Source organism: Diaphorina citri, unplaced genomic scaffold, assembly GCF_000475195.1.
Source record: "Diaphorina citri unplaced genomic scaffold, Diaci psyllid genome assembly version 1.1 scaffold351, whole genome shotgun sequence".
NCBI classification, from domain to species: domain Eukaryota; kingdom Metazoa; phylum Arthropoda; class Insecta; order Hemiptera; family Psyllidae; genus Diaphorina; species Diaphorina citri.
In genome coordinates this window covers 160269-176428 of record NW_007377786.1, presented here as the reverse complement: position 1 = coordinate 176428, position 16160 = coordinate 160269, and the positions used below count along the sequence as shown (strand labels likewise).

The following is a 16160-nucleotide window of genomic DNA, read 5'->3' as shown; positions in this document are numbered from 1 at the left end:
GCGTTGCACGCGCGGGAGACCCGGGTTCGATTCCCGGCGGGGTCAAGAAATTTGTATCATGCAAATGATTGATCCCGTGACTGGCTGTTGTGGGGCCCACTCAGCGAGACCCGGGTTCGATTCCCGGCGGGGTCAAGAAATTTGTATCATCCAAATGATTGATTCCGTGACTGGCTGTTGCGGGATCAAGAAATTTGTATCATGCAAATGATTGATTCCGTGACTGGATGTTGCGGGGCCCACTCAGCCTCGTGAGGAAAATTTAGTAGCTATGGCATATAAATGCGCATAGCGACCGGTGCCAGCATGGTAGGTAAACATTGGATTTTAGGATTATTGAGATAAATCCTACAATGCTGCAGTCAGCACCAAAGTTGTGACATAATAACACAAAGAAACTGCATTTACATTTTTTACATTTACAATGGGGAAGTCTTATCGTAGCCAAATTGAAGAGAGAAAGGAGAACAAGATAGGAGAATACAAGTTGTTGTCCCCTGGCTGGAATCAAACTCGCGACCTAGTGCTTCCAAGGCAAGCACGCTACCCTCAAATTAGATTAGTATAAGCTTAACCCATCCTTTGGCGCAGTTGCCCCTACACCTAAGCCTCAGATTGGGCTTTTTTGTGTATGAATGGAGTTAAGCTGATAACCTAAAATCTAACTATGCTGGCTCTATTTTATTTACTTTTTTAAGAGGTTTGACAGAGGGAACTGTAATTTTTTTTTTTTTTTTTTTAATAATAATAATAATAATAATAAATAAATGAACAATGGGGTCGAGAGGATTGGAACACATCCCATGTCTTGAGGGCCTTGAGGCACACTCCCTTTGTCAAGGGCCTAGGTTTACCTTGCCCTTGAGATCAATTTCTCAAGGGCAATTTGTAGGAGCCATTTACTGATGAAAATGTGAAATGAAACAATAATTTATTGGAAAAAATAAGTGATTTCTCCAATTATTTCTTAAGATAGCTAACCGTATCTTAAGGCCAAATAAATTGATCTCAGGTAGGTACCATCTCAGGTAGGTACCATAAGCTTTACCTGTAGAAAACAATACTGAAAATTAGAAAAAAAAAACTGACCATCGAAAATTTGACCCGATTACATTACTTTCCTTCCTATAGGATAAGGAAAGTAAAAAATAATAATAAAAAATCAAAAAATTTCTGTATCCTTTCGTCCAGGTATCACGTCCTTCAGCCAAGCAGTGGTCGACCTGTCGGAGCTGCTCCCACGTTTAACCCAAGCCCTGCCCCTTCCTCCGTTAACCCAACGCCGTCGTACAACCAGTACACAAGCTACATACCCACCTCTTATAATCAATACCTGAGTACGCCATGCAATACTGAGCCACCCGCCTGGCCTGGGTATTCTTAGTGGGTTAACGGACTGTTGGTACCAAAGGTGAGGATGCTTTTTTTACTGGTTTGATAGGTAAATTGTCTGGCTCGGGGATGTTAAACAGGGAGTAGAGAGCCACCCGCCTGGCCTGGGTATTCTTAGTGGGTTAACGGACTGTTGATACCAAAGGTGAGGATGCTTTTTTTACTGGTTTGATAGGTAATTGTCTGGCTGGGGGATGTTAAACAGGGAGTAGACCATCATCATCATCATCATCATCATCATAATACATAATAATAATAGTGCTTATTTATACTGCTCGCACAGGACTGAAAAGTCTCTTTACTCCAGCAGTAGGCTACAACTATTATTTTAAAATCTGGCTGGGGTACTTTGAACAGGGAGTATACCAGTCTGAATTTATTTCCCTTGCTAAAGAAATAGCAAAGGTTGAGTGCGAAGGGCATCCACTCGTAAAATTTGTAGCCAAAACCAAACGTCAGCTCAAAGCAATCACCCTAGTTGGGGCTGATTGAGAGGCTGACGAAAAACGCCCACTCCGTCTGTACACGGGAAAAGGAGAAAAAGAAGATTTTTTTTTCATTATTATTAGTCCGAGATAACTCTCTCGAAATATGTCACTAATTAAATGATTAAATCAGATAGGTAAGTCACCAAGTTCAGAAATAGACATGACAATTTTACAGTAGAACCTCGATTATTTCAACTTCTATTACTTCAACTTCAACTCTCTATTATTTCAACTCCAAAATCCATTTTTTTCTATCTTTCGAAGTATATCAGAGGAAAAGATCATAGAAAGTGGTCATTTCAACATTTTCAACCTCGATCATTTCAACTACCCCCGGTCCTATGATGGGTGTGGTGTGTGTGTGGGGGTGTGTTTGTGTGTGTGGTGGTCCCGTACAAAGGACGGGTCAACCACTAGTAGAAAGTAAAATAAACAGCATTATTGAGTTGTTAAACAAATAACTACACAACGTGATTTGTGTAGTAGATATTCCGTACGACTATTAAGTACCTACCCGTACAATGCCCAACTTACCTATTTAGTTAGACTGGCTCCTTTATTGTAATAAATTATCAGATATCAGTTGCCAATTCCTGAAAAAGGATTGTGTGCTTTAAAAGCGATTTCAATATTTTCAATCAGCACGTACATATTTTAAGGAAGGAACACTATGGACTTACATACGTACCTATTCATTTAGTGCCGCCGAATCAAAAAGTACGTACGTAGATCAAAGTACCATCTTATCATTTAATTGATGTACATATGTCAATAGGCTATTCTGGACCGCAGTTTCCAAAGCCCAACATCTGCAAATGGAGAATAGGGACACGGTAAAGAAGAATAAGGAAAAGGAAACAGATAATACTCACAGACTGGGCACTTTCTCTAGCATGACAATACATGCAAATCATGCTGCTATAACTCCATAATAGATCTCTTTAGTTCTGTCTGTACCTACAGGATCATCTAGCAGGATCATAGTACATCACTTCTGCTAGAAGTGATCTACTATGTAATGATCCGGACTGCATTGTTTATGTCCGCCAAAAAGTCTTCGTTTCCTGGACTAGTGGTACATTCTCCTGTGTAAAATTCATATAATGTGTAACTCTGCGTAACAGATAAGTGGTACATGGTTGGGTTAGATACGTGCAAACTAAAGATAAAAAGTAAAAAATGAATTCAGATTGTACAAGTTGCGGAAAAAAAATCAAAAATTCGAATTTCCCGCCAACATTACACGCAAAAAGGCCGACGATGGCCTACGATGGCCCTGTTCATAACCACGGCCTGGGGAAGAATGTAACGGACGCAATTTAATGTAAACATTTCAAGTTCGATCAGCCCAAACTGGGGGCCCCGCGCCTTTGAAACTGCCCCGGGCCCCGCGGGGGGCTAATCCGGCCCTGCATTATTGAGTTGTTAAACAAATAACTACACAATGTGATTTGTGTAGTAGACATTCCGTACGACTAATAAGTACCTACCCGTACAATGCCCAACTTACCTATTTAGTTAGACTGGCTCCTTTATTGTAATAAATTATCAGATATCAGTTGAAAAAAAAAACGTACATATTTTAAGGAAGGAACACTATGGACTTACATACGTACCTATTCATTTAGTGCCGCCGAATCAAAAAGTAGGTACGTAGATCAAAGTACCATCTAATCATTTAATTGACGTATTTCAAAAGGCTATTCTGGACCGCAGTTTCCAAAGCCCAACATCTGCACCAGAGACGGTAAAGAAGAATAAGGAAAAGGAACCATAATATTTATTTGTGGTTCTCAGCTAACTTATTTTGAGATTCCACTAGCTCAAAGCTATGTACTTCCAATTTGATGCAAATCAAGTAAATCAGTATCTAGCAAAGCTAACTATAACTGAATAAAAGATAAGCAACGCCCACCGTGGTCCGCAATTGGACGGGTGACCATTTGCACATGACATCGACTATATCGGGGTGCACTCAGCCTCGTGAGGATAAAACTACAGTATGTATCTACATCCTCAATTGTAACTAAGCTACTTAGCGACTAAATGCAATTTAGGATACCAAATAGGGATTAAGTGCCATAAGGTGACGGATGGCCAGTATTGGAGGCAATTAGCGACCCAATACTATAGAGTAGCGACCGAATTTAACTTAGTAGCGACCATATAAAACTCAGCGAAACCTCCTTGTTTTGGAGAGGGGTGATATTGGTAGGTCTGCTCACGATTGGCCAGTATTGATAGCAAGTACCGACTCAATACTATTCGATCCAGTGTTACTGAATAGTATCGACCCAGTGTTACTGAATAGTATCGACCCAGTGTTACTGAATAGTATCGACCCAGTGTTACTGAATAGTATCGAGCCAGTGTTACTGAATAGTATCGACCCAGTGTTACTGAATAGTATCGACCCAGTGTTACTGAATAGTATCGATTTTCTCGAGGTTCGGCCCGCGGACACTTTTGATCATCATTTATTACCGAAGCTGTCTGCGAATTTTGAGGGACCTGTGACTAAAGGTAAAGTCGTGAGAAGCGCTAGTTCCTTTTGAGCTTTTTCCCAGTACAGCCCTAAGTAGCAGAACTTTGGTCCGGAATAACGGCCGAATCGTACCTTCTGGAAACAGAAGTACCGACTCAATACTATTCGACCCAGTGTTACTGAATAGTATCGACCCAGTGTTACTGAATAGTATCGACCCAGTGTTACTGAATATCGACCAACTCAGTAGTAGAAGAAGCTCCTTGTTCTAGAGAGGATTGGTTACTCTAGTGACGGTTGTCCAGTATTGAAGGCAAGCATGGAAACAGAGCCCAAGGATATTTTTGATCCACATAATATATCGAATCTCTGTGCCAAGTTCGAGCGACTTTGGTTGAAACCTACAGGCCTGAGAATTGCGATTTACTGTCCTAGGTAAGAGTTAGTTCCTGTTAAACTAAAGAATTCTAGGCAAGAGAAAACACACTGGGTTTTAGGTGATTTAAAAAAAAAGACTAGGTAGTTTATTTTTATTTTCAAAACCAACTTGAAATAAAACTAAGCAATAAATAATATGAACTTGTATCTATCTAGTCAGATATAACAAGAATCTAGTTGAGTTTTTATTTTATTAATTACCTACCTATTTACAAATATTTACAATAATTTACAATACTTGTGCAAGACCTATTTAAACTACTGATAGAGAGATCGTGATATGTACAACAAATTTGCATATCCACTCTAATTTACAACTTATTTACAGCCATAAGAGCTCTTTAAATGGAGTTGGAAATTTACAGAAAATAGTGGTGAATTCAGGATGAGGGAAACGAAGAAGAATCAATGAAGACGCTTAGTCCACTTCCTCTACAGTAGGACCTCCACGTGGCATATCCCCAGCACTAGCTCCTCCAGCACCTCCATGCATCTTACTCATGAGTGGCATACAAGACTTCTGCAACTGTTGTAGCTTATCCTGGTATTCTTCCTTGTCTGCCAACGTATTGTTATCCAACCATTTGAGAGTAGCATCACATTCCTCGCGGCATCTAGATTTCTCAGATTCGGTAAGTTTGTTTCCAGCATCATCTAGGGCTTGTTTCACATTGAACACATACGCTTCCAAGTTGTTTCTAGCAGAAATTCTCTCCTTCTGTTTCTCGTCTTCATCTTTGTATCGTTCTGCATCGTTGATCATTCGATCGATTTCTTCTTTGGATAGGCGGCCCTTGTCATTCTTGATGGTAATGTTCTGACTCTTGCCACTGCTCGTGTCTTTAGCTGTCACATTCAGGATGCCGTTAGCATCCAAGTCAAACGTCACATCTATCTTGGGCACACCTCGAGGTGCCGGAGGAATACCAGTCAGATCAAATGTGCCCAGGAGATTGTTATCTTTAGTCATGGCTCTCTCACCTTCAAACACTTGAATAGTGACGGCTGGTTGATTGTCAGCGTATGTGGTGAATGTCTGTGTTTGTTTGCATGGGATACGTGTGTTGCGTTCAATCAGCTTGGTCATGACACCACCTGCAGTTTCTATTCCGAGAGACAATGGCGTCACATCTACTAGAAGAACATCTTGGATAGCAGAACTCTGATCACCACTCAGAATGGCAGCTTGTACTGCGGCTCCATAAGCAACTGCCTCATCCGGGTTGATGGAAAGGTTGAGAGATTTTCCACAGAAGAAGTTCTGCAGGAGGGATTGAACTTTAGGAATACGGGTAGAGCTTATTTTAAATTTATTTCTACTATTTTATTAATTAATTCAGATACTTTTATCAATTAAAGTTTGTATTAAATCAAATGTTTGTCGGACTTTTACTTTAATCCTAATGAAGATATTACTTACTTAAAATAATGTGAATTATTGGAATTTAAAATTAAAGTAAAAATCCGGTAAACTAATTTAATACAAAAACGTACGATAAAGTATTTCAAACGTTGATCGATATTGTTCAGATCTTTCTCCCCTTTGAATTTTAACACGCTGGAATTGTCTTTCGCGTACCTACCGTTAAGTTATTTTTATAGGTTGATGAAAAAGGAGTAATTTTTTGTATAGAATAAGAACAAAATCGAGACATTTTCTTCAGTCAAAACGAGAAACTCATATGACTTTTTGTTACCTGTTTGGTTGACAGAATGGATTGACTTTTTATTTAGATTGTGTCGATTATAAAAATAATATCTAATATACCGTAACCTAAAAGCTCCGCTCAGTCTCTCGAATTCAATTGGCATCTGAACTTTCAATTCAATTTAATCACCTAAACTTTCAATTCCTTTTTTAGAAAACAGGATTCTTGGGAATCAGATTTTGACCTGGGAAAACTTGATCAATGGTTTAAGTAGAATCGATGGTTACATCTTTGTGACTTCGGGAAACCACCTTTGTATATTATATGTTATTTATTCTATCCTTTGGTTGGGTGGAGGAGCTCAATACGTGAGAATCCTGCCAAAAGCCTTCGAGGTTTGTAGCAAGGACGGGGAAAAAACTTTTGTAAATTATGTTATTTATCAAATAAATGAATTGATGTTCAGTGAACTCCGAGATGTGTAAAAAAAAAAAAAAAAAAAAAAAAAAAAAAAAAAAAAAAAAAAAAAAAAAAAAAAAAAAAAACAAAACAAAACAAAACAAAACAAAACAAAGCTTACTTTGGACAAAAATTCTCTTATACCTAAACAGTCTGTTTTTAATGTACGGTTTTTACCATTGTTCCGGACGTAACTATATATTTATATTTTCCTTGCCAAAGTTTTCAATTGTATACTATACGTAAATAAAAAGTCAAATATTTTCATGTAACAAAATTTTAAATCCTATATGCCTAGTTTCTTATTGTAGACTCTAGAATGGAAATTATGTCGTAGATGGGATTCGAACTCCCGACCTCCCGTTTACCAGGCGAGTACCTTCTCGGGTTCGATTCCCGCCCGGGGCGGATTTTATTCCAGATAAGATTCGTTCTTGGAACAGCTGGCTTTCTCTTATCCTGTCGTCCTCTCTTCGCTTTCGAGACTGTAAGATCTTAGCCGTTACAGTTTTCTCTATCAAACATCTTGAAATTTTAAAGAAAAAAAAAACCACTTCCGTATACGAGAATTGTTATGTACAAAAAATATTAAATATCGTAAGGTATGTATTTTTTTGTTAGTCAACAAACAAATTATGGCAGCAATTTACAAAATGTTGTAATTTTATTGAGAGGGGGCACAAAAATTGGTACCAAAAAAGGCAGAGCAATTTCCAAAAGAATACGTGAAAAAGTACAAAGGATAGGTTAAACAATAATAAAATAAATTAAAGAAATAGCTGAGACTAACTGAGAACCACAAATTATTATCATCATTGTGATTATTTATTTTTATTTACCAATCTCAGTGGTGTAGTGGTTAGCACGGTGGACTCTGGATCTGGAGGTTGGTGGTTCGAGTCCAAGTCAAGTCATTAAATTTAGCGTAGTTTATCAAGCGAGGAAGGACATTTGTGACAAGCATTTAATGCTCAACACAATTAAAATTCCTTTTTTATTTATTTTTATTTTCTTTATTTTAATAAGATTTATTAAACGTCATCGTCAGTAAGTTTAAATAAATAGATATTATTTAGCTATTTAATCTCAAATTTATTATTTATTAAATAGATGGTATTCCTGGGACATATAATGCGGAACCACCACTAATATGGGCTACTCCAACGCATCCTGCAAGGAAAAATAGAAGGAAAAGAACTCCAGGAAGAAGAAGAATTTCCTGGCTGGCAAACCTCAGAACCTGGTATGAGAAGAGCTCAGCAGAACTATTCAGGATTGCCACCAACAAAGTGCGCATCGCCATGATGATCGCCAACATCCGAAGCGGATCGGCACCTTAAGAAGAAGAAGAAGATCAATAATAAGATAAATTAAAGAAATAGCTGAGAACCACAAATTATTATCATCATTGTGATTATTCATTTTTATTTTCTTTATTTTAAGAAGATTTATTTAACGTCATCGTCAGTAAGTTTAAATAAATAGATATTATTTACCTATTTAATCTCAAATTTATTATTGGTATTCCTGGGACATATAATGCGGAACCACCCCCGATATGGGCTACTCCAACGCATCCTTTTTTTTAGGTTTTAGATAGGGCTCACATTTATATGTAGATAGTAAAGGGTCCGCCCGTATATTGTTGTGAGTAAATAAATAAATCCTGCAAAGAAAAATAGAAGGAAAAGAACTCCAGGAAGAAGAAGACTTTTCCTGGCTGGCAAACCTCAAAACCTGGTTTGAGAAGAGCTCAGCAGAACTGTTCAGGATTGCCACCAACAAAGTGCGCATCGCCATGATGATCGCCAATATCCGAAGCGGATCGGCACCTTAAGAAGAAGATGGTATTAATTCAAACACATCAAATTCCATACCTCAGCTGGGATTGAACCCACGCCCTCCTGTTTACCAGGCGAGCGCCTTGACCACTACACCACCGAGGTAGGTGGTGGTATTAATTCCGAGGATGGTATTAATTCAAACACATCTATAATATTTAAATTAGAAAAAAAAAACTTTATTTGTGGTTCTCAGCTAACTTATTTTGAGATTCCACTAGCTCAAAGCTATGTACTTCCAATTTGATGCAAATCAAGTAGATCAGTATCTAGCAAAGCTAACTATAACTGAATAAAACATAAGCAACGCCCACCGTGGTCCGCAATTGGACGGGTGACCATTTGCACATGACATCGACTATATCGGGGTGCATTCAGCCTCCTGAGGATAAAACTACAGTATGTATCTACATTTGATGCAAATCAAGTAAATCAGTATCTAGCAAAGCTAACTATAACTGAATAAAAGATAAGCAACGCCCACCGTGGTCCGCAATTGGACAGGTGACCATTTGCACATGACATCGACTATATCGGGGTGCATTCAGCCTCCTGAGGATAAAACTACAGTATGTATCTACATCCTCAATTGTAACTAAGCTACTTAGCGACTAAATGCAATTTAGGATACCAAATAGGGATTAAGTGCCATTAGGTGACGGATGGCCAGTATTGGAGGCAAGGTAACTAAGCTACTTAGCGACTAAATGCAATTTAGGATACCAAATAGGGATTAAGTGCCATTAGGTGACGGATGGCCAGTATTGGAGGCAAGTAGCGACCGAATTTAACTTAGTAGCGACGATATAAAACTCAGCGAAACCTCCTTGTTTTGGAGAGGGGTGATATTGGTAGGTTTGCTCACGATTGGCCAGTATTGATAGCAAGTACCGACTCAATACTATTCGACCCAGTGTTACTGAATAGTATCGACCCAGTGTTACTGAATAGTATCGACCCAGTGTTACTGAATAGTATCGACAACAGGAAAAATAATCACATGGTAGCCTAGTCAGCTTGGAAAATAGCCTAGTTTATAGTTAGCTTGCAAGGTAGCGTTAAGCCAAACGTCGAAAAAAGGCAATTAATTTTAGACCAATTATTTTAAATTTATTTCTACTATTTTATTAATTAATTCAGATACTTTTATCAATTAAAGTTTGTATTAAATCAAATGTTTGTCGGACATTTACTTTAATCCTAATGAAGATATTATTACTTGAAATAATGTGAATTATTTATTAGACTTTCATGTAAAACTCCGATAAACACTTCATTTAATACAAAAGCGTAGGATAAAGTGCTTCAAGTTTCAAATGTTGATCGATATTGTTCAGATTCAATCAATCAATCATTTCTCGACACCGTTTAAAGTTTCACCAGCTTTCACAAACACACTGAACTGCCTTCTCATTAAAGCTTCGACTACTAACAAGGTTCTAACAAGATTCTAAACTGATCGGAAGCAACTTTTTATTTTGACAGGTTTTATCTTCGAGATAAAATCCTGGCCGCGAGCAATTTCTAAGCGGGAGATCAGCGAAAAAGAACAGTTAGCTTAGCTTTAGAACCGGATTAGCCCGTTGATGTCTTCCTCCTAGCTGGTAGCTACTGGCTAACTCATCTTACAGGAAAAATAATCACATGGTAGCCTAGTCAGCTTGGAAAATAGCCTAGTTTATAGTTAGCTTGCAAGGTAGCGCCTGGTAAGTCTAGGTCGCGGATTCGATTCGCAATCTAGGCGAATTTTATCTTAAACAGATAAATCTCGACACCGTTTAAAGTTTCACCAGCTTTCACAAACACACTGAACTGCCTTCTCATTAAAGCTTCCACTACTAACAAGGTTCTAACAAGATTCTAAACTGATCGGAAGCAACTTTTTATTTTCACAGGTTTTATCTTCGAGATAAAATCCTGGCCGCGAGCAATTTCGAAGCGGGAGATCAGCGAAAAAGAACAGTTAGCTCAGCTTTAGAACAGGATTAGCCCGTTGATGTCTTCCTCCTAGCTGGTAGCTACTGGCTAACTCATCTAACAGGAAAAATAATCACATGGTAGCCTAGTCAGCTTGGAAAATAGCCTAGTTTATAGTTAGCTTGCAAGGTAGCGTTAAGCCTAGGTCGCGGATTCGATTCGCAATCTAGGCGAATTTTATCTTATACAGATAAGGTTCGTGGACCGTAAAACTTTGAAATGAACCGTACGTGGCTGCCAAAGGCCCTGTCCGGCCCAAAATCTGTTGAACAAAGTTCCTTTATGTGATGAACATTTATGGGAAATTTCATCAATATTAGACGAACCGTTTGAGGTTAGAGAGGTGCTGAAGAACATAGAAACTAAATCCAAAATCGTAAAAACGTAGAACTCTCTTCGTTCGTTGAATAAATGACACAAGAAGGTACAATGAACTAAGGAGAGAAGAAAAGAAAAACCATAAATGTCATCAAAATTAGACGAACCGTTTCAGGTTAGAGAGGTGCTGAAGAACATAGAAACTAAATCCAAAATCGTAAAAACGTAGAACTCTCTTCGTTCGTTGAATAAATGACACAAGAAGGTACAATGAACTAAGGAGAGAAGAAAAGAAAAACCATAAATGTCATCAAAATTAGACGAACCGTTTCAGGTTAGAGAGGTGCTGAAGAACATACAAACTAAATCCGAAATCGTAAAAACGTAGAACTCTCTTCGTTCGTTGAATAAATGACACAAGAAGGTACAATAAACAAAGGAGAGGAGAAAAGAAAAACCGTAATTCACGGACACCCCACACCATTCCACAAGATCGGATCAAATTCGACCCAATAGAGACACAACGGGCTGAAGAAAAAAACAAAAACAATATAAACTGTGTTAGCAGTGTCTGTCTAGTCTCTACTTGCATTACTGGGTCAGGCTAAAGGTACATTGTCCCTTTTTAGTGTATTTTGTTTTAGAGTTTTGATAAATCTGTAACAATGGGGAAGTCTTATCGTAGCCAAATTGAAGAGAGAAAGGAGAACAAGATAGGAGAATACAAGTTGTTGTCCCGCGGCTGGAATCAAACTCGCGACCTAGTGCTTCCAAGGCAAGCACGCTACCCTCAAATTAGATTCGTATAAGCTTAACCCATCCTTTGGGGCTGTTGCCCGTACACCTAAGCCTCAGAGTCGGCTTTTTGTGTGAGAATGGAGTTAAGCTGATAACCTAAAATCTAACTATGCTGGCTCTATTTTATTTACTTTTTTTAAGAGGTTTGACAGAGGGAACTGTAAACTCTCTTCGTTCGTTGAATAAATGACACAAGAAGGTACAATGAACAAAGGAGAGAAGAAAAGAAAACCGTAATTTACGGACACCCCCACACCATTCCACAAGATCGGATCAAATTCGACCCAATAGAGACACAACGGGCTGAAGAAAAAAACAAAAACAATATAAACTATGTTAGCAGTGTCTGTCTAGTCTCTACTTGCATTACTGGGTCAGGCTAAAGTTACATTGTCCCTTTTTAGGTATTTCGTTTTAGAGTTTTGATGAATCTGTAACAATGGGGAAGTCTTATCGTAGCCAAATTGAAGAGAGAAAGGAGAACAAGATAGGAGAATACAAGTTGTTGTCCCGCGGCTGGAATCAAACTCGCGACCTAGTGCTTCCAAGGCAAGCACGCTACCTTCAAATTAGATTTGTATAAGCTTAACCCATCCTTTGAGGCAGTTGCCCCTACACCTAAGTCTCAGAGTGGGATTTTTGTGTTTGGAGTTAAGCTGATAACCTTAAAATCTAACTATGCTGGCTCTATTTTATTTACATTTAACATAACGTATACTTTTCCTATGTATCCTTCTTGTACTTCCTCTTGAACTCCTCCGCTAGATGTGACACCAGTCGATTGTCAAAGTCTTCACCGCCCAGGTGTGTGTCTCCTGCAGTAGATCGCACCTCAAACAAGGCTCCCTCATCAATACTCAGGATAGAAACATCAAATGTTCCGCCTCCCAAGTCAAAGATAAGCACATTCCGTTCTCCTTTCAGATTCTTGTCTAGACCATAGGCTAGGGCCGCAGCTGTGGGTTCATTTACAATTCTCATCACGTTAAGACCAGCAATGGCTCCAGCATCTTTGGTAGCTTGACGTTGGGCGTCATTGAAATAGGCGGGCACTGTGATGACAGCATCTCGGACTGAATGACCTAGATATGCCTCGGCGGTTTCTTTCATTTTGGTCAGCACCTGGAACATCGAGAAACAAAAGAATATTAAGTTTTATTACACTAAAGAACTAAGCTAAAAGTTGAAGAAAATACTCGAGACTTGAAAATTCTTCAATAATTTGAGATATTAAACCCATACGTATGTACAAGTTTTTATGGCTCCCTTGAAGACAATTTTAGCACCTGGAACATCGAGAAACAAAAGAATATTAAGTTTTATTACACTAAAGAACTAAGCTAAAAGTTGAAGAAAATACTCGAGACTTAAAAACTCTTCGAGAATTTGAAAGTGTTGACACACCATAATAAATTAAAATAAAATAAAATAAAGAATTTGAAATGTTTAACCCATATGTACAAGTTTTTATGGCTCCCTTGAAGACAATTTTTAACTTGAGTCCTCTTTTATGAACAGGGCTGAGATGAGCTCGGACGACGTGAGATAGCTGTCCCGGCGGCAATTTTTAAAATTCATTTTATATTTATTTTTGTTTGCTTTGTAATTCGCTTGTTTGTAATATCTAATTTAAATGAAAAGTATAATATAAACGTGCAAACTAAAGATAAAAAGTAAAAAATGAATTCAGATTGTACAAGTTGCGAAAAAAAATCAAAAATTCGAATTTCCCGCCAACTTTACACGCAAAAAGGCCGACGATGGCCTACGATGGCCCTGTTCATAACCACGGCCTCAGTCCTCTTTTTTTAATGTCTCAACGACACACAATTGATTACATTTTTAGAGAAAATTTCAATTTCGAAATTCAACTTACCATTGAGCTGATTTCCTCTGGTGCAAAAGTCTTTCTTTCTCCTTTGAACTCAACTTGGATTTTGGGTTTGGAGCGATCGTTCACCACAGTGAAAGGCCAGTGCTTCATGTCTTGTTGAATTTTGGGATCATCAAATTTGCGCCCAATCAGTCGTTTGGCATCAAATACTGTGTTCCTTGGGTTCATGGCGACTTGGTTTTTAGCTGCATCGCCTGTAAAGGAAGAAAATGGATTGGTTAGATATTAAATTGGATGGAAAATGTAATGTCCTATACCAACAGATCAAGTATTTTCCATCGGGAAAAAATAACGATTTCACTAGAATTTTCTCAAATTTTGATTGATTGCACAAGAATATTTTCAAATACTTCATGTAACTTCAGAGAAAGAGGCTTAGCTTTTTTTTTTTTTTTTTTTAATTCTTCCTTGAGAGAAAGTAGGAACAATGAATTTTTACAAGGATTTTTTTTATGTATAAAAATATTCAAGGTAGGCATGAAACTTGTAGGAAAAACTTACCAATCAGTCTTTCAGTGTCTGTGAATGCCACATAGCTGGGGGTTGTTCGGTTTCCTTGATCATTGGCGATGATTTCCACTTTACCCTGCTGGAACACTGCCACACAGGAGTAGGTGGTTCCCAGATCGATTCCGATGGCTGGCATGATGTTCAGATGGTCTCACAAATATAAAAACTTGAATGTATTTAAAAAGAAAAAGATCACTTAAGATGTTCACAAAAAATTGGACTGTAGTAAATCGCACTTGGTAAAAACTTGTAAAATATTCGCTTTGAAAAATTCGCTTGAGGTTTCACTTGGAAAATTCACTTTATCAGAAAGCTTGTCAAAATTGAACTGAATTCTGACCGGCACGGGTTGCAAATTTTATATTCAAACCAACGTTTCTCGAAAATTGTGGAAGGTTCGAGATTATTCGAGACGCACTTTGGTTGCTAGGGAAGATGTTTACTGCGCGCTGATTGGTTGAATTCTCTCTCTGTCCTTGTTCAACCTATCGCTAGTTCTCTCGCACCTTAGCAACGGGATACTAGTAGCTTCGCTGTGGCGGCTCTTGCCCTATGGGTTACGAATGACTCATGCAACGTAATACCATGTAATAACACCGACATAAATAATAAGATTTATAATTGTGTTTTATGAGAGCATCACAATTCTGCGTCACTAAAGACCTTAGCAGTTATAGAGTGATATTAAACATCTATGAAAACGTAGATGCTAGCTCCAAATCGACTTGCAGCCCTGCTGGGAGCATCCACCCACCAACACATAACTGAGTTGGTGACACACACCAACGCCCAGAGCTGAGTTGGTGACATACACCAACACAAATAATTGTGATGGACTGTTGGTGTAGATATGTTATTACACTTCATACTGTAATATTTCAATGATGTCAGAACCAAGTGTATCGAAGTACACCAAAGGAAATTCTGGCAATACCACCTTCTAGGGAAACGAAAAGTAATTTTTCAAGAGTTAACACTGTGCAGAGCTCATTCTTTGAAAAAGCTCACTATGCACTTACATATAAAATTAAATAGTGTGACTGAAAGGCAATTGGGGATTGAGGCAGTTGCCAAGAGATGCCCTCTTTCCAAAGCCCAACAAGAATGGTCGGAGAGAAGAAATTTTCGAGAAAATAATCCGACTAAAAAATAAAGTCTATATGGAAGTATGGGAAAACTTTCTTTAACTTCTCTCAATTCTCATACTCCCTGTTGGTTTTATCTTTGTTGAGGGGTTAACCGGTGCATCCCAAACACAGGCGCAATTGACACGAATATAATGATAATCTCATTTTATCGACCGTGATGCACATGAATTGAAATCAACCTCGACCTTGCTTAAATTTCAACGCCCATTAGAAAATTCTACACGAAAGCAGGGCCGGAGCTTACCTAATTTGGATAAGTTCTTCTATGGGGACAGACAGAGTGACAGACAGACGACACCGAAGCGAATACAATAGTCCGTCCCTTATACCTTTTTCTTATTCATTATACGCTCACTATCCGTTATTCTTTCTTCCTTTTTTCGAATAAGGAGTTTTATTCTTATTCATAACTTGAACATATAGATTTGGATAAGTCCTTCTATGGGGACAGACAGAGTGACAGACAGACGACACCGAAGCGAATACAATAGTCCGTCCCTTATACCTTCTTCTTATTCATTATACGCTCACTATCCGTTATTCTTTCTTTTTTTCGAATAAGGAGTTTTATTCTTATTCATAACTTGAACATATAATACCAGGCTGGATTGCTTGAAAGGTAGCGCACCTGCTTTGTAAGCGCTAGATCGCGGGTTGGATTTCCGCCCGGGGCGAACAGAGTTCGTTTTCGGAAGCGCTGGCTTTATCCAATTCTGTCTTCCTTTTCCCTTTACTTTCTGGACGATAAGACCAAAGAGCTTTA

General features: G+C 38.4%; 3 protein-coding genes across 5 annotated transcripts in view; 1 reads left to right on the top strand and 2 right to left on the bottom strand.

The window, feature by feature from the left end:
• Positions 1-1526, top strand: part of LOC103507923 (transcription factor Sox-10) — a 29034-nt gene extending 27508 nt beyond the window's left edge. The window contains exons 6-7 of the mRNA XM_008472441.3: positions 1192-1374; positions 1501-1526. Coding sequence (XP_008470663.1) covers positions 1192-1374; positions 1501-1510 — 193 coding nt within the window. The 3' untranslated portion in view covers positions 1511-1526. The remainder of the gene's footprint in view (positions 1-1191; positions 1375-1500) is intronic.
• The window catches only part of LOC103507925 (tubulin gamma-1 chain-like), a 36622-nt gene that overhangs the window by 4914 nt on the left and 15548 nt on the right, over positions 1-16160 (bottom strand). Inside the window, exon 10 of one of the 3 annotated variants that reach the window (XM_026822662.1) lies at positions 2592-2689. The exons of the other annotated variants lie outside the window; for them this stretch is intronic. Within the exon in view, the coding sequence (XP_026678463.1) occupies positions 2657-2689 (33 nt within the window). The 3' untranslated portion in view covers positions 2592-2656. Of the gene's footprint in view, positions 1-2591; positions 2690-16160 lie in introns of those variants that run through there. 3 annotated transcript variants of the gene reach the window in all.
• LOC103507926 (heat shock protein 70 B2) lies at positions 12569-14592 on the bottom strand. The gene is made up of 3 exons (XM_026822664.1): positions 14241-14592; positions 13722-13933; positions 12569-12967 (listed from the first exon to the last, which is right to left on the bottom strand). Exons 1-3 carry the CDS (start codon positions 14383-14385, stop codon positions 12569-12571), a joined length of 756 nt encoding a protein of 251 aa, XP_026678465.1. The 5' UTR covers positions 14386-14592.